Source organism: Anas platyrhynchos, chromosome 15, assembly GCF_047663525.1.
Source record: "Anas platyrhynchos isolate ZD024472 breed Pekin duck chromosome 15, IASCAAS_PekinDuck_T2T, whole genome shotgun sequence".
NCBI lineage: Eukaryota > Metazoa > Chordata > Aves > Anseriformes > Anatidae > Anas > Anas platyrhynchos.
In genome coordinates, this window is record NC_092601.1 from 12,478,117 (window position 1) to 12,496,144 (window position 18,028).

General features: G+C 43.2%; 1 protein-coding gene across 1 annotated transcript; it reads left to right on the forward strand.

Moving 5' to 3' along the window:
* Positions 1-4,636: 4,636 nt before the first annotated feature.
* KDELR2 (KDEL endoplasmic reticulum protein retention receptor 2) lies at positions 4,637-17,472 on the forward strand. The gene is made up of 5 exons (XM_027469035.3): positions 4,637-4,887; positions 10,991-11,091; positions 14,091-14,249; positions 15,229-15,481; positions 16,259-17,472. The coding sequence occupies exons 1-5, from the start codon at positions 4,797-4,799 to the stop codon at positions 16,291-16,293; spliced, it is 639 nt and encodes a 212-aa protein (XP_027324836.1). The 5' UTR covers positions 4,637-4,796; the 3' UTR covers positions 16,294-17,472.
* The last annotated feature ends 556 nt before the right edge of the window (positions 17,473-18,028 follow it).

The following is an 18,028-nucleotide window of genomic DNA, read 5'->3' on the forward strand; positions in this document are numbered from 1 at the left end:
AGCAGACATTATGGCTGTCGTTTTTGTGCAGTACATGTAATGCTTGACTCCCAGTGATCTCAATCTGTCACATCAGGACTAACCAACACCTATCAGTGTGAGGCTCTAAAGAGACCACTTTAAAAAAAAAAAAAAGTCATCCTTTAATTTTAAAATTAAAACGCCATTTATGCTTCTGTATAATATGCTCAAATACTCCAGGGGCAATTACACACTGCATTATGGCAGATTTAGTTTATCACTTGACTGCTGTGCCTGTTTTAGGATCATCACCACAGATTGCAAGTCCCATCCTGTTCAACTGGGGCTTTGTTAGAAGTCCCATTCTGTCCACCCATGCTGCAGCAGTTGTGAGCCACTCCTTCCAGGTGTACCAGCCAAATGTATCGAGGGAGATCCTCCTAACTCACTTATTTTGCTACTGACAAATAGGCAAGGAATCAAACAGTTGCCTGGAATGAGTCATGTGTGTAGATAATCCCCACTGACTGTAGCTCACATGCTGGTGTTCGGGCTCTTACTGTGTTGTGGTGGTCGTAGATGCCTCATTCTGCTTCAGAGTATGCCAGTTATGGAAGATCAATTGAGGAACGGTAACTTGTTAAATTGCAGTACTGTGTTCCCTTATGATAGGCTGCCATCCTTAGAGAAAAGTAGAAATCAAATAATCTCTTCCCCTTTTTTTCCTGTTCAAAAACAAAAACAAAACATACAGAAAACTACATAGACTTGATATTTTAGGCTAATATGCAGCTGGAAGCAATGTGATATCGTTATCTCAATGATAATGTTTTTGATAACATTTTGATAATGTTTTTGATAACATATTGATAATGTTTATTTCTTTAAAAATGAGCTTTCGATACATGAGCCTACCATCTCAGAAGGACTGAGATCCTTATTGTCTTAATTAGTAAGATATTCTCTCCTGTATCATACGATGTGGCACAACGCTGTGGACTGCTTACTCCACTGCTGTTGCAGACAGGCTCTGGCTTCCCTACCCAATAAGGCAGGAAGGAAACTGGATAGAAAAGACAAGTCTGCAAAGCATAAATGCAAACTCCTAATGTAAGTTAAATTTCTCTTATCAATACCCTAGAACATCTAAAACTATTCCTCAGAAATAGTATTTTGTACTTAGTTTTACAACGTGCTTTAAAATGTGCAGATAAAAGACAAACCTGTCAAACAAATCAATGTATCATCCAGGTATATATTTTCATATATTTTGGTAAAATGTTTAGTATATTTCCATCCTATCTACTCAGTTTCTAAACAGAGAAATTATAAGACTAGCTCATACACTCCACCTGTCCTCGTCTAGTATCAGGACCTGTAGTAGTTTTGTACCATAAAACATTTTTGTTTGAATTAGCATCTTATTAATTGTACCTGGAAGTACACAGTCTGGGAAAGCATTACATTTTTTTCTGCTAAGAGTACAAATCAGCCAATATCCATCTGTCTCTCCCTGCCCCTTCCTGTTCAGCATCATTCTGCTTTTCTGATCTGGATTAATAAGGATTTTCATGCCCTCATGATATAGGAACAGAAGGTGTGTTCAGAGCTTACAATCTGGGTGACTATACATTGCAGTATTAAATGGAGGAATTGTGATTGCTGAATTTCTTGCTTTGCAGGCAACAGCGTAACATTTATCTCCTAAAATTTTAGCTGATATTAATTACCCTTGGAAACACTTAACAGTGTCTCTCATAGTATCTGAAATCTTTACTGAAAAAAAAAAAAAAAGGAAGAGAGTACAGGAGTAAATTCCTAGAAGAGAAAAGAATATTGTTGAAAATACTAATTCATCTCAAATTTAGCAGGGTATTTTTTCTGGTACACTTTCCCCCAAGAACTTTTAACAGTTGTATAGAAAAGAATTGTTTTGATTTACCAAATAATAGTCTTTGCTCTAGTTAAAATCATGTGCTGGTTTGATGCCCTAGGTCATCTTCAAGTGAGACCTGATATGTTTCAATATTTAATCAGATGTCAGAAAACAACTTAGATGACAAATAAGCTCTGAATATATCCTGCATAAACTGAGATAAGAGTTGTTTATTCTAGTCATCATATTATTGATTCCATAGCTTTTGAAAGAGATGAAACATCATTTCTCTACCAGGTCATCAAGAGAGCTGATATGCAAGGTAGTTTATCTGAATTGGACCCTACTACCTACCATGTAATTGTTTCCATAGCTTGGGTTAATCACAAGTTTTTCTGTGAAATAAGTATGTTCAGCTGTTTCAGGGAAGATGCACCCTCTTTTCAGGCTCTCTTCTGAACAGTGATCATTAAGACTAAATACTTTATTTCTGTACTGGGCCCTTGTCAAGCTGGGTAGGTCAGTTTTAGAAATTTGAAGTGTATTTGGGAAGAGATCCATGGAATGTAGCATATATTTCAGCTGGTCAGAAGAATACACAGTACAATATTAATGCCTGTCAGTGTCTGAGCTGATGTCCATGGACAACTTCACAAGGACTCTCTTCCTGAAACCACTGTGAAAAGACATTGAAGAAGTCTTTCATCTGGTTAAGAAATATACGGTCAGAAATATACACTTAATGCCACAGTCCAGGACAGCATATTTGTCCCATGTGGTATTTCATGCTCTAATACTTGTCTTTCTCAGGTGGTATTTTCTTTCATCCATGATGAAAGTGTTCTTAATCCTTTAAAGCAAGGCAGAGCAAAGGCGTTATACTGCACAGTGTCCCCCTCTCATGGGGCATTGTTTTCAGGCAGCACAAATAGGACTTCAGTACCTTACTGCATCCTAGGAAAATCCTTGTCCAGTTCTGTGGTGTCCTTTGCAGTACTTTGAGTACCCTGAGCTCTATTGCCAGAGTGCCTTTGAGAAGCACTAGCTCTTCGGCAGAGCATCAGATGTGCTTCTCACCTTCCACTTTTTTTTTTTTTTTTTTCCTCCTGCCTAGTCACTGACATTGAATGTCAGGATCCTGGAGACTTTGGTCAAGGGCCAAGGAAAGGTGATAACTGATCTTTCACTTGCTGTTGCTGAGTGCAAGGTATCCTAGGCAAGTGGAGTGAGATTCTGCAGAAGTTTCCTGTTGTCCCGCTCAGGGAGCACAGCTGCACCTCAGGGTACCAGAACAGGCAGAGCTGTTCAAGGGGGCATGTAGACAGCAAGGGACAGGGAAAGCTGAGCTTGCCTGGGGGTGGCAAGCCTGTCCTGAGGCTGCCAGGGAGCACAGCTGACCCATCTAATACTAGTGGATGGAAAAGGAGCTTTGCTGGCTTTCCCCAGGAAAATGAAGAAAGAGAGAAAATAGATCTGAGAAGAGAGGAGTGAAAGCAAACTAGAAATGAAAAGGAGAAAGAAAATGATCAAAAGTTCATTCCCAAGGACTGGAAATCCAAGAAGGGGAAGAAGAAAAAGAAGCCCAAAGAAAAACATGGAGATGAAGATTAAAACTAAGCAAAGATTTTTTTTTTTTCCTAATTCGCTTGTGCACTTCTCATGTCTGCCATTTTTTCAGTTAACTGTAGGATCACTGGTAAAACAAGGGGGCTCTCATGTTAAACCTGTGGGTAAAACTTGCAGCCAAACTGGACTTGCCTGAGGTCTACCTTGTGCTGTTAACACAGGGAGCTCTGTCCTCATCTGCCCACTGCACAGAAGTTAGAGCCGACCTGCAGTGCTGCCAGCTCTTGTGGAAGGCTGGAGCCAGGTCGGTGCAGATGCTGCAGGGTAGGTTGAGCTGTGGACAGGCTCCGGCCTCCCTCAGTTAGAGGCTAAATACCACGACAGGGAGAGACATCCTTTTGTCTTTCAGATGCGGGATTTACAGTCGAGCATTAAGGTGTCCAGGTTTGGGGGGAGTGAAGTTGAGCCTGGGAAAAAGAGGGAAGGGAGAAGAATAGGCAATATGTTAAATTAACTTTCCCCAAGTTGAGTGCTTTGCCTGTGATGGAAATTGGTAAGTGATCTCCTTGTCTTTATCTCATCTTATGACTAGGATAAGTTTTCAAACTATATACGCTGTTCTGATGGAAATTTTCTGTGGACTTTATACAGCATGGTTCGTATGCTACAGGGTGTGTAATAATGTCAAATGAGATTTCTAAGAAATAGCTTACTCTTCGGGGATGCTATAAAAAGTAAAATACGGGGTAACTTGGTATGTATTTTCCACAATACTTGGACATCCCATTCCTATCCTCACAGCATCGAAAGCTATACTTAGCTTTCTTTGTTATTTTTTCTTGCAGACAACAGCGGAGAGAGGGGATACACTTTGGATTGGATATTGGACACTGTTAGGGTGATGCCCTCCTTCAGGTTCAGGGATTCTGGGCTGCAAAGGTGCAGCACGCTGACTTACGGACACATCACTGGTGCTAGGAGCAATTTATTTTATTTTTTTTTTCTTGGAGGATTAGTTCCAAGAGCTACACCAACAGCTATCACTAGTTCCACTACACCAACAGCTATCACTATCATGCTTGCCCCGGGAGCGCCATCAGCCCAGGCTGATGAAAAACCTCCCATCCCCTGAGTCACAAAGCTCAAAGAGCCGGGAGCGGGGGCTGCTCGGGGGCTCCCCCCTCAGCGGGCTGAGGGCGGCCCCGCGGCCTGGGCCGGGCCGGGGGAGGCGGCGCCGCTCCCGCCCGTTTCCCAGGGTGCAGCGGGCGCGGCGCTGCCTGGCCACGTCCCCGGGCCACGTCGCTCGGTGCCCGCTGAGCTTGCGCCATCTTCGCTCCCCGGCTCCCGGGCTGCGCCTCCTCCTCCTCCTCCTTCGTCTCGCCGCTCCGCCGCCATGAACATCTTCCGCCTCACCGGGGACTTGTCCCACCTGGCGGCCATCATCATCCTGCTGCTCAAGATCTGGAAGAGCCGCTCCTGCGCCGGTGCGTGTGGGGGAGGCAGGCCTCGGCGGGAGGGCGGCGGGACCCGGGCGGCGGCGGCTGAGGGGAGCCCCTCGGGGGCCGCCCGTTGCCCGCGCAGGGCGGTAAAGCAGGCGGAGGTGGTGCCGGGGGGGGGTAGCGCCTGCCTGAGGCGCCCCCTCAAGGCCCCCCGGGGGAGGCCGGGCGGGTGCCCAGGGGCGATCGCTCCCCTCAGCGCCCCCCCTCGGTGCCCCGCAGCCGGCAGCGGGGAGCACCCCCGGCTGGGGGGCGCCGTGGCGGCTGCCCTTGCTCCGCGGCTTCAGCGGCCGCGTTTGCTTCGTGCTTTAATCCCCGGCAGCGCCGCCTCGGCCGGTCCCGGCGGGCAGCCCCGAGCCCCCGCCGCTGCCGAATGAATGGGGCCGGGGGGGGGGGGGGCACCGGGCTCGGGTCTCGCTCGCTCCTCGCTGGCAGCGCCGCTCTGCAGGCGCCGTGGTGCTGGGAGCGGCTGGCTCGCAGGCTGCAGCTCTTGAACTTTCCCTCCCTCCTTCCCTCCCTCCTTTCCCTTCCCTTCCCCCGGAGCCGCTCAGCGCTCCCGGCGGGCTGGCCCCGCGCCCTTCTCCCCTTTGTTTCCCTCTTCTCCCAGCCCAGCTCCGAGCCCGTTCTCCCTCCGGGCCGTGCCGCCGCCTCCTGCAGCCTCGGTGCTGCCGGCTGGAAGGGAGCGAGGCCGGGCCGGGGCCGGCAGCCTTCCCCGGCCTGCTCTGACGTGGCACCGCGGAAGGTGGGGCGGGGAGGCCCTGGGGTTCGGCCGCCCTCCGGGCTCGGGGCCGGGAGAAGCCCCGCGGCCACCGAGCAGAGCCCCACGGCTGGGGACAGCCGGCCTCGGCCTCCCTTCCCCGCCCCGTGCCCTCCGCCTGCTCGCAGGGGTTGCTGTGGCCTCGGGGGGGGGGAGGGGGGCAGGCAGGTCCCTGCACTGCTGCACGGCTCCAGCCAACACGCAGCCAGGAGCTGGGTTCCGAAGGGGCATTTCTGCACCCTGTGTGGGTTAGGTGGAGCAGGTTGGCAGGCCTGGAAGTGCTGCTGCTAGGAAGGGTGGTTATGTCTCAGGTCGGTTGGCCGGGTGTTGACGTGGAATAACGTGCAAGTACGCTCTGGAGCAGATGCGTCTGTGAAGTATTTGGTTAAGAATGTGAGGAATTAGTTTAGGCTGCAACATGGAAGAACTGAGCATGGGGAAATTAAATCTTGTTCAGCTTACAGGTAAGAGGAAGTACAGATTCTCTGTTGTCAGGTCAGTTTTTGCAAATCACTTGGTAGTGCAAAAGAAAAATCGTAGTAAATGAAGGCACTGGAACGGGCTGCCCAGGGAGGTGGTGGAGTCACCATCCCTGGAAGTCTTCAAAAGACGTTTAGATGTAGAGCTTAGGGATATGGTTTAGTGGGGACTGTTAGTGTTAGGTTAGAGGTTGGACTCGATGATCTTGAGGTCTCTTCCAACCTAGAAATTCTGTGAAATTCTGTGAAAGAGCATTTTAGAACAGTCGTTTTTTTGTACATGAAGGTGTTGAGTAAATGACTTCCCAGTTGAAATACAGTGATAGTGCAGAACTGTCATATCTGAGGCCAGGGAGCCCAAAAGCTCTGCTCTAAATGAACATTCCTGGCTCGAGCTGTGGTGGATTAGGCATTCTGTCCAGATCTGTCAGGAGAGGATCTGGCCCCCAACTCTTCTCTGGAGTTCTCTCCTCCTCCGTCATTCTTGAGAAATGCTGTCAAGGCTAAAAACGACTAAAGCGTTAATGAGCTGAAAAATAATCATGTCTTACTGTCTGAAGAAGGACAATGAGAAGTTCCAGTGCAAGACTAAAATTCTAATAGCATTTTATCCAGGAGATTCGTAAGTGACCTTTGGACACGAGGTTATTGACACAGTGTAGTACAGCATAACCCAGTCCCATCTTTCTGTTTAAAAAGTGATCTGTTGTTTTCCTTGGTTCGGTTATGACTGAGGATCTCTGTTATTAGGCTTTTACTTATAGGGAGGAAGAATCATAGCAGTCATTTTTGGTACTGCCTTCTCCAACAGAGAGAAGTAAAGAGGCCTGTATCACCCTCAGCTCCACCCATCACCAAATCAGCCAGTGTCCTCCAGTACAAGCACACCTACATGCACTCATTGAGAAGCCTGCTTCGTGCATTTTCCTTGGGAAAAGGCTGAAATCCCTTTTGCATGGGATTGTTTCATGGTGTCTTCAATTTCTGCTCTGTGTCTTTAGGAGTAAGTCCAGACCCATTGTACCTCCGGTATTTGTGTCAGAGGCCTGATGAGTTGGCTAGGAGAACAGCACCCCAGAGGAGCATAGGGTTCTATTTTGGGGGGCTCCTTCCTGTAGTGGTTTGTTGTTGGTTGCGGTTTCTGAGGATAAGAGTTTCATAAATACAAATTCTCATAAAATATATTTATAAAGTTCATGGCAATAACCCCTAACTAGTTGCCAGTAACTGTTCAGCAGCTGCTCAATGCCATTATTAGAGGGCTTCATGCAATTCCTTTAGACTGCATGGCCAGCAGAGCAGATTATAAATTAAATAAATGTATGCCCCATGGTTGTTGGTGACTAAGGAAACCGAGCAAACCAGCAGCTGGCTTAACTGTGTCCTTCTGAAGCAGTAGAAGCTTAGAAAATAAATAGAGGCTTCTAAATGATTGCTAAACTGCAGGCTGTGATCCATGAAGAGCTGGCAAACCACATGGTGCCGACTCCTCTCATCTAGTTGCATCTGTGTGTGTCTGAGGCCTTTGTTCCAGGAGGAGCTAGGAGGCCTGTAAAAGCAGCTGGAGCTGAGCGGGAGGCAGCCCGCGTACCTCTGCTGCGAGCTCCTGCTTTCTGAAGATGTGTCAGTCCCCGTTCCCTTTCCTAAGAAGCAAATCCTCTAATTGAGGAAAACTGATGAGGCCAGGATAATCTGCGTTATGAAGCAGTCTGCGTTTTCAGTGTTTGATGAGCTTAATCTACTTCTTTTTTTCCTAATTTAGTCAATATGCTAAAAAGATAAGAAGGGGAAAGCAAATCAAGTCATGATTTCAGTGCTGGCAGGGCAACAATTTTTTGCATGAGTGGTTATTTGAGTTTCCACATTTAGAATTTGAAAAAATGTTCGCCACTCCAAGTAACAACTCAGAAATAATTACCAGAAGCTGTGGAGAATGCTGCAGGTAACTCTGTTATTGACTCTCCTGTCATGATTAGGAAATTCATGAGACTTGAAGAATCCTCTGCTTTCAAACATTGTCATGTTCAGACTGTATTTTCTAATCTATCCCAAGTCAAATTAGATTGTTTGTGCTGTGAATTACTACCTGAAAATTGATTTGCTTTTCTCAGTGTCATTTGTCAAGTGTTAAAGGTGACCTGCAGTTGTGAGGCTGTCAAATTATATGCTGAATAGTCTCTTTTTTTTTTAAATTAAAAAAACCCAACTGCATAGGTAGTGAGTGTGTAACACTTTTGCTAGGTAGTATAGCCGTCTCACCTGCTATGGACCAGACCTTATACTGTGTTTAAGACTTTAGAAAGTGCATTGCCATAGGTTGTTGCCAATTTGTCTGTGTTTTCTCAGAAAATACTGCTTTAGGTAGGTTTGGAATTTCATTTCACTTTTTGAAGGAGAACTTTGCCTTTTAGTTGATAAATCTGAGTTTAGAGTTAGGTTGATTTTTTTATATCAGCATTTTATTAGCAGAACCAATGAAGTTGTGGTTCTGTGACTGATGTGAACTTCATGCTAAACAAGTTTTTATTAAATTCTACAAAAAGCCTGTGAGGTTTCTATGACTGTGTCCAGACTGGCTTTCTGCAGATCTCACAGCTGTGATGTGCAGCTTGTGCTCAGGTAAGTGGTGCACAGACTCCATAGCCAGGCTGCCTGAATGCTTGTGCTGTGCAGTCTGTCACACCACAGAAATCACACCAGCAGTTGTGGTTGATGAGAAAGTATCCCAGTTTCAGCGCTGCTGTCCTCTTTGTAAAAATCAACAGAGCTTTGGAAGAATGTCATCCTCTTGCTTTTAGCCAAGCAGAAGTTGAAGGAGCTTCTCCATGCATGAGGGTGAAACAAAAATGAGAGCTTTGCATCCTGAAAACTTGAGCCCAGAGCTTTGCAAGATGAAGAAATAAAAATGTGTGTGTTTAGCTCAAGAGCTAAGTATTGTGTGAGGGAGGTGGAGCAGAATGACAGCAGCGTGGTTGCTCTGTCCCAGATGTCAGTCACAAGCCCTGGGCAGCACTGTGCAGGTGTACTGACACCTTTCTAAGGGCTAGAAGTGAATCAAGTCCTTTCAGCAGAGTTTGTGCCAGGGTCTTCCCTGTTGTTTTGCTAGGGAATAGATCTTAGCTTTCTCCCAGTTTGCCTGTCTCCGCGCAGGCCTTTGGTTTAAACTTTGAACCTTGCCTAGTCTGGCCAACTTAACTTGAAAATCAGTTTAGCCTTGGCTTTAAGATGTGTTTCAGCAACTTGAACTTTTGACTACAATAAATCGCTGATCAATAATTCATGTATTCAGTATGCTTTTTTTCTTGCTGTTTGCAATTCTTTCCTAAAAGAACATAGCACACGAAGTAACCGAGCATCGTTACGCGCAGTGGCGTGATGCCACACTGATCCACGTGGCTTTCTGTGTCTGCAGGCTCAGACTGCAAGTCAGGGCTGCAGCTGGGTCCAAGGAGCACCAAGTATAATTTTCTGTTAACTTTGGAAAGCCATGTCTTTGTTTATTTTTTTTAGTGGGGCTTTTGCCTTGCAGTTTTAGTCTGCACAACAAAGTGTTGAGGTGCTTACCGTTCACTGAACTACGCTTGGTAATTGGCAGTTGGGTGCTTCTGTGGCTGCCACCTTAGGTTTACCTGAATGACAAACATTTCAGGTACAAATGTTGCAAACAAAAACCTTTTAATTGTTACAAGTTCAGCCATTCCTGTGCTTCATCTGTGAAGGTAAAGTCCCTTCATTTGGGGCAGTTCAGTGTTTCCTAAGCCTAAACAGAAAAGTTGAATGACCATAGCACACAGCCTGCCTTCTAATTGGTTTATGGCACTGTTAATGAAAGCTGTTGTCAGAGTGCTGGTGTAAAGGGACAAGGATTTTCAGCCTTGCATCGTAACCCTTTTCTAGCAAATAATTTCCCATCTTGTTTTTCTGAACAATGTTTGCATGCTTAGCTAAACAAATTAAGCTATTTTCCCACTGGATGACTGAAAACAAGAATAATTGTAATAACAAGATAAAGGCTTGGTGGTTTTATGCCCCTGCTGTAACACCGCCACATCAGTGTTATGGTGTGATGCCTCACTTGAATCTTCAGAAGCTTTTAGTGACCGTGCAAAGCTTTAATGCAGCATTTCAGCAGTGAATGCTGTGGTTAGTGGTATATCTGCCTTCAGAAACTCTGGTGGCCGAAGAACAAAGATTTTGATGTCTGAGCTTTGGCCTAAAGTTGAAAGTTACTTTGAAGATTCTATGTAGATGTCTGTTACTTTAGCTCACTACTCTATTTTCGTAAATAGTATTATGTAGTAAGATCTCTTTCTGAGTGATAAAATTATTTTTTCATCATTTGTTCCGTAAGTTTGATAATTGAATTTCCTTGAGCCTTAAAATCACTTAATTCCTTTAAAATCCCACCATCGGTGCTAGCACACTTCCTGATTATCTCTGGATAACTATCTGTAGTAACTATTGCCATTACACCTTTCCAGGTATTCATCTAAAGGTAGTGCATGACGACACTGAGACTTGAAAGCTAATGCAGCCTTGATAATGATAATGCAGAACAGATAGCTCATGGGTGGTATTCTTGGAGATTATACTAACTACTGTGAGTGACTTCTAAGTAGTGCTTGCACCTTTTCCAGTACAACAGTGTGTAGGTAGTGTACGTTCACGCTGCTGAGATAACAGCTATCTAACTGTTCTGATTGTACAGCTTTGTTCTGTAAGCCTAGTTTTTGTCCTCATTTTGTAATCAGCTTGCCAAGGCTGAGAAAGAATATACCCCTTACTTCTGTGCATCAAGTGTTTTAAAGAACATCATCACTTTCTGAATAATTAATTATTTCCTTTATTGCTTTAGGTATTTCTGGGAAAAGCCAGCTTCTGTTTGCACTGGTCTTCACTACCCGTTATCTGGACCTCTTCACTTCATTCATTTCATTGTATAACACATCTATGAAGGTAGAGTATACTGAAGAGTTAGAAAAGCTAGTATTGTTGCATGCAGAGCGCATAATTTCATTAATCAAGGCCTCTTTAATTGGCCCACTGCACAGTTAGTGCAGAACAAATTCTGGAAGGGCTTTGGATAAAGAACATGGAAAATGGACTTAAAACCCTACTCTTTCTACACTCTACATGCAATTATCTAAAAACTGTTTGTAATGGGTACTGTGACACTTAGAACAAATGCCAGTTTGGTTATTGGAAATAAAAGCCTGTGGCAAAAATGTTTCACATAAATTATATTTCTCATTTGGGAGAGAAGAGCTTAAAAAAAAATCTTTCTGCACACTACAAGGTAAATTGGTATTCAGAATATTCTGTAGCCAGAATTGCAGCTAATGTCTTGTCTGAGGCTGATCAGAAGTTTGCAGGAGAATGCTTTAGGAGCATAGCTTCCATCTGATTATACCCCTTTTGTTTGTCCACTGAATGTTAGTGAGCTCAAATTTGGTTTTGTTAGTTCTGATTGTGCCGTTTCTGATGATGAGTACAAGAAAATAAAGCATCAGACTGGAAGAGTGCAGCTTGTTCGGCATTTATGGCACTGGAGCAGGCACCTTCTTAATCCAGTTCCTTTGTTCTTGGGTTTCTTGATGCCTTTCAGTTTTATTTCAGACAAGAATGTAACTTTGCCAAGAGGGAAGAATAGGCAGTCTGTAACACGAAATGTACTGAATAATTAAGGGAATAATACTGTAAAATAAAATTTTAGATCTTAAACCTACTCAGGCTGCTGTCTTCTAACAAGTCAAATATGCGTATGATTATATGTATTGATTTAACATCAACATTCTAGATGAAGAGTTGTGGGTTAAGTACAACTTCCTTGACACACAAGCTGTTTTTCATAGGGGATTTCTAAGACTATTGAAAGCTAGTGTTGGATGCCCTAAAGGAGCAGCTAGTTGTTTGTTTAATGGTCATGATTCAGAGTCATGGCCGAGCGTCTTTTACAGCCCTTGTACCCAGAAAATGAATGAATGAATGTGTGAAATCACACATCATACTTGCGTGTACTGAACTGTCTTTCTAGCAGTGGGAGAGCGGTCCTCCACTCAGATCCAGTACTAACATGCAAAATGAAAGCCTGTAGTTACAGGCTTATATATAACTACAGTTAGAGTTTCAAAGATTCTACTTAGACACACTTTGTTAGATGTAACTGGCTTTTCAGCCTGTTCTTGTAGTGCCAAGACAAGCTGCTTGAGTGCCCTTAGCACAGCTTCTTCTCTCTGCATTTATTCAGAATTATCTGATGTTACACAGTTGGGGTAGAGAACAGGAGCTACTACACAAATAAGCTGACCTGGAGCATTGCTAGATGAGTTTTCTAGTCAGAGGAAGGTGCTGTAATCAGTGGCCAAAAAAAAAAAAACCTGTTGGTTTCCACATAGTTAGGATTAACTTCATTTAAAAAATATATATATAAACTAAACTGTAGGTACCAAATTGAGATGTATTCGTCTGGCAGCAATCATCAGATATTTAAGAAAATGTGTTTTTTTCCTGTGCTACAGGAGTGTGTGTGTGTCTGTATGTATATATATATATGTAAATATGCAATTGTTACTAACTGCCTTTACGGATCTGTAGACTAGAATTTTGTGATTTTTAGCATTGTGCATCGTACAGTTGATTTTTGGATAGCACCTGTATCTGAGTATTGGATGCATTTCTTTTATTTTGGTACCTTCGAAAATGAAAATAAAAACTCTTTGATTGCCCCAAATACACTGTAATTCTCATGAAGAAACTTCCAGTAAGGAGTTGGGGTTCATTCACATCCCTTAGTGCCTTATGTGACGGTACCAATTATGACTAGCTTACAGCTGCAGTATGCATTCCTTAAATCTATTATCTTGTCACATGGTCCTTTATCTACGGCCAGTCAGGGTGCTAGTGTAATAAGTCTTCGGATTCTGAGCTCCCTAACATTTTATTTGTAGAATTTTATATTTGTGAGCACTGCTTTTAGTGGTGAATAGAATCTGCAAACAGAGGCTTTTGTTTTAAATTTGTTACTTTTCAGTTGTGAAGAACCTAAGTTTAATGTAATAAACTGGAATATTTAATCTTTCTGATGAAACTGAGGCAGATGCTAAATTAATTGTCCAGTCTAGTCTACTGTACCATGTTTTCTTCAGGGCACTGTGAGCTGTGTCCTGATGGTGGTAGATTGACCTTCAGAAAGTCATGTATTCTCTCTGACTCTGTTATTCATCTGTAAAATACAGCTATTTACCCGTTCCTCAGGGAATAGGTGTGAAGTCTACTGTGCCATAACAGTTAGCAATAGTAAGGTTTGAGATGAACTGAAATTAAAACTGACAGGTTCAATGCTTCTGGCAGTCTTCTAGCTTTAAGTTTTATTGCCTGCAGGTTGTTGGAAGACACTGGCCACTCTTCTGAGTTTAAGATGTTTAAAGGTCTGAATCAAATCAGCTAATTTGTTAGACATTAAATGGCCAGGTCTGTGTGGGGCTTGTTCAATAGATTTTTAATTGCCATATGAGCCACACCACCCCCAGGCTTTTTGAATTCAAAAAGACCTCTCCCATAATTATTGTATGTATATGCATGTACATTTTTAATTCAAATGTTTTGGGCTCTGCAGTTGCAGAAGTAGTCTTCCATCTCCAGTCTGTTCTGTAGTTCTGTCTACGCAGGGAAGAATCTCCAAAGAAACTTCTGACAATCACTTCAGCCAGAGGCAAGGTGACATTTGAAAACATCGTTGGGTTGTTGGTTTTGAATTATTAATCTGCTGAGAAAAGCTAAATGCCACCAGGTAGCATGAATTTGCAGAGGCATGTAAACAAATAATGTATACAAACAACTAAAAAGGCAGAGCTTACTCCTTTTAGCGTCTGGGAATATCTTTGTTCAGTGAGTTTGGTGTAATCCTGCAACCTCTGTGTTTTGTTTTTTTTTTCTTTTCTTTCCTTAATCTTTAGCTTATCTACATTGCTTGCTCGTATGCCACCGTGTACCTGATCTACATGAAATTTAAGGCCACCTATGATGGAAACCATGATACGTTCAGGGTGGAGTTTCTGATAGTTCCCGTTGGCGGCCTCTCGTTTCTTGTCAATCATGACTTCTCTCCTCTGGAGGTGAGTTGGTTATGGGCAGGAGGCTAAACTCTTTTCCTCTAAAATATGTAGTACATGAAGGTAAACATTCTTTAGCTTAATATGGAATGTTTAGAAAGACGGCTGTGTTTAGTAGGTTCGGGCTAATGCTATTTCTGTAATGCATCTCTATGTTAGAGATGTCTCTGCAAATTGAAGGCACTTCAGGAGCCTAGCATTATTAATTTAACATTGAGTGTTCTGTTAAGTGGAAGACTGCCTTCTTTCCCAGTGCACTCTGATTGTCGCATTAATTCAAAAGAATCCTTCCTTTTCTTATGTTTGCTAAAGAAGTACCCCAGAATGTGACTTGTGAGTAGTTGGTGCCACCTGCTGAAAACAAAAGAAATGATAATACTTCTTAAATGTAGCTGTGTTTCCCTGTCAGAATAAAATATGTGTAAAATGTAATTTCAAACAGGTACATTTTTACACTAAATTAAGATAACTTTAGATGCTCATATTAAGTGGGCAGACCTTTTTTATATTCAATGGAGTTACACGATATAATTAGGAAAATAATTTTAATTGCAGTATTTTGAGATTTTGTTTTAAACTTTGTTCTGTTAGCTTGTTCTTTAGACCAATTGATTGAAAAAGTTGGAAGAACATGAAAGAAAAAGGACTTCATCTTCTATGCAGCTTTTCAGAGCATCAGCTCTGTACACTGTGTTTCATGGCATTGTGTATCCTGAGCTGACAGATGTGTGCCAACATTCCTCATGAGTAAACCTGTATTGGCAAGCTCACCAGACAGCTGATTTGGAGAGCATTGTCTGAAAGTTGTTTCCTTGTACCATCCCAGGGCTGACTTAGTTTTTCCTGTACTAACAATAGTTTGCCAAAATACTGTACCTGTTGCTAACATTGATACAGCGTGAAAAGACAAGGCAATTCAAATGCTTTCTCTGCTTCTGTTATCAGTAAAACAGCTGAATAATCCGTGGTTGTTTCTTTTCAGATATTGTGGACTTTCTCCATCTACCTTGAATCAGTTGCTATTCTCCCTCAACTTTTTATGATCAGCAAAACCGGGGAAGCAGAGACCATCACTACTCACTATCTTTTCTTCTTGGGTCTGTACCGTGCCTTGTACTTAGTCAACTGGATTTGGCGCTACTATTTTGAGGGATTTTTTGACCTCATAGCTGTTGTTGCTGGTGTGGTCCAGACCGTTCTGTACTGTGACTTCTTCTATTTGTATGTTACAAAAGGTGAGTATTGGAATAACTCACAGCTTCAGGTAGTAGAATGTAGCAATTAACAGATTCATAAGGATCTGCTGTATAGACATAACAAAGTTGTTAATTCTGTGTGCAAGGTATCACTGTGATCTCCTCGATAGCTTTAATCGAGTACACTTTCTGCTAGTTTGGGGCGTTTCTGAGAACTCTTTTTAGTACAGATAAAATTGTGAATGTATAAATGATCTGATAAACTTAACCGGCAATTTTGAAAATAGGTATGGCTAAATACATGTTGCAGTTTTCTTCTGTCAACAAGCATGATCCTCATGTTTTTACCGTCGAACGACTTTTAGTTTAGGTTGTACACTTAAAGACAACTTCTCTGTTCTGAATACCTGAAGAGTCCAAAAGGTTTTGGTTGTTTCTGAATACACTAAGCATAGAAGCCGTTGTTCCTGCTGGATCTATTAGTAATTCTGCACTTACTGGTATTCCAGCATCCATCATATAACCACAAAACTATGCGAATGTGTCTGTGTTAGGCAAAACTCTTAAGAAACCACAATCACAGGCTAATATGTCAGATGAGGCTGAAAAGTAAGAATACCAGGCTGTCACAAGAGGGCAGAGCTGGAATTGTTACTTCAGTGTGGTTTTACTGGTCTGTATTAAGTTGGGGAGAGCTGATGGCAGCATATCCCTTTTGTAACAAAGTGACTCTACAATAGGTTTTGGTTCCTTTGAAGTTTTGACAGTTGTGTGCTTCATCTTGCTAACCGTTTTCTTTCATATTTTTCCTTGCAGTACTCAAGGGAAAGAAGCTCAGTTTGCCAGCGTAAGTGCCAAAAAAACCATCACCAGCATCTGTCCTTTTGGATGCTTGGACAGAACAATCCTTATCACAAGCAAAGGTGAAGATGCTTGAGACAGAAAGTCAGAAACACAGCTCTTTATAGTGCAGGTAGTCATCAGCGGCTCTGTAAGAACGGAGGAAAAACAACCAGCAGATTTCTGTTTGATGCATCTTGCCTTTATCTTTTTTATTACTATGTATAAAGATTTTTTACATAAAGAAACTTATACTGTATTAATAAATTCAGTGTATGGTTTCAATTGGAATAGTTCCAAAAGTGAGATTTTTGTGAGATTGTTTATGACCAGGAAAAAGTGCAAACTTTTTTTTTTTTAATTTTCAAGAATTTCTTTGAAATGACTGATTTTTTTTCTTTTTTTTTCAGTGCACAAATACGTGCATCCTTGATGGATGGTAGTCATCTGTTCTTTCCCTTTGATTCAATTTTCATTCCACTATATTTATTTTTTCCAAAAGGTGAATATACGTCAACTTAAATCTGAAACCACCAATGTTTGATGTGATGTGCTGGTGCCCAGTCTTTGTGCCATCTGCTGACGTGGAGTTCCTTATTTAAAATGTATGTTGGTGCCAGAAGGGGAACAGTCACGTTCTGTAGTTGTCCCCCTTCTAAAACAGGCTGATGGCAAGAGGACAGTCAGGAAATCTCTTGTGGCCACAAGAATGTGCCCCTTCCTGTTCTGCCATGATGGTTGGGAAAGTAATCCCAACAATGACAGCGCTTGGCAGCGCAGGCTGTGAAGGGTGGGAGTTGTGGTTCTGTTGCTTAGTGGCAAATGTTTGTAACTGTATTCTTTGTTCTGGAAAAGAAGGTTAATTATCTTGGATGTACAGCCCTGCTACACCATTGCAGCCATAGAAATGGGAGACTTGTAAGTTGTTGATTACAGTAATCTGTAGGTGATCATTTTAACCAATGTCTACATTTTCTTTTTAATGAATGCTTTATAAGCAACATCCATGTTCAGCTTCAAGTGGTTTTTGATGTCACTTTTGGACAATTACTTTTTTTTTATAGACTTTCCAAAATCAGCAGCACCAGTTACCATTCTTTATCCTTTAAATGATTCCCTTTTTTTACTGAGCTGTTGCATGATTTATCCTGTGTTACCATCCTCAATAAACACTTTATGAAATGGTGAAAGCGTTTCTTTTATTACTCTTGGATTAAAATTTTCCTTTAGTCTGAGCTGTAGCAAGAACACGCCGTTTGATGTCATTGTTTGCTTTATTGGTACAAGCTTCTCTTGAAGGATTGGAGAGGTGTTGGCACGGAAGGGAGCAGTGGTGCCTTGGTTCTGTTCTGTACGAGCTCCATCTTCAGCCTGCTGTGACGGGGTTTAAAATGGAGGAATTTGCTGTAATGTTTGGTTCTTTTATGGTTTTGCTCAGGAAATCGTATGGCTTCTCTTAGTTTACCCCGCGTGTTCCCCCGGTTAGAGGTGTTAGGGCGCTAACCCTCCCGGGGCAGCTTTCCCTGCCCTCAGCCTGGCTCTGACCCAGCCGCGGCTCCGTGAGGGGAGCGGGGTGGGGATGGGGGGGGGGGGGGGGGGGGGGTGCAGCAGGCACCGCGCACGCGCCTCAGTCCTGGCGTCGTCAAGGCATGCGCGCGGGCAGAGCGCAGTCCCCCTCCCCTCCCACTCCCCCCCACCAGCCGCGCGCCGAGGGCGGGAAGGGCGCGTGCGCTGCGTGCTGCGTCA

What these genes read in the sequence shown, in the direction of transcription:
- KDELR2 (XM_027469035.3), top strand. Translation starts at nt 4,797, where the DNA reads ATGAACATCTTCCGCCTCACCGGGGACTTGTCCCACCTGGCGGCCATC. An exon ending in TGTATAACACATCTATGAAG is followed by an intron (nt 11,092 to 14,090) that starts GTAGAGTATACT and finishes CTTAATCTTTAG; the next exon opens with CTTATCTACATTGCTTGCTC. An exon ending in CTATTTGTATGTTACAAAAG is followed by an intron (nt 15,482 to 16,258) that starts GTGAGTATTGGA and finishes TTTTCCTTGCAG; the next exon opens with TACTCAAGGGAAAGAAGCTC.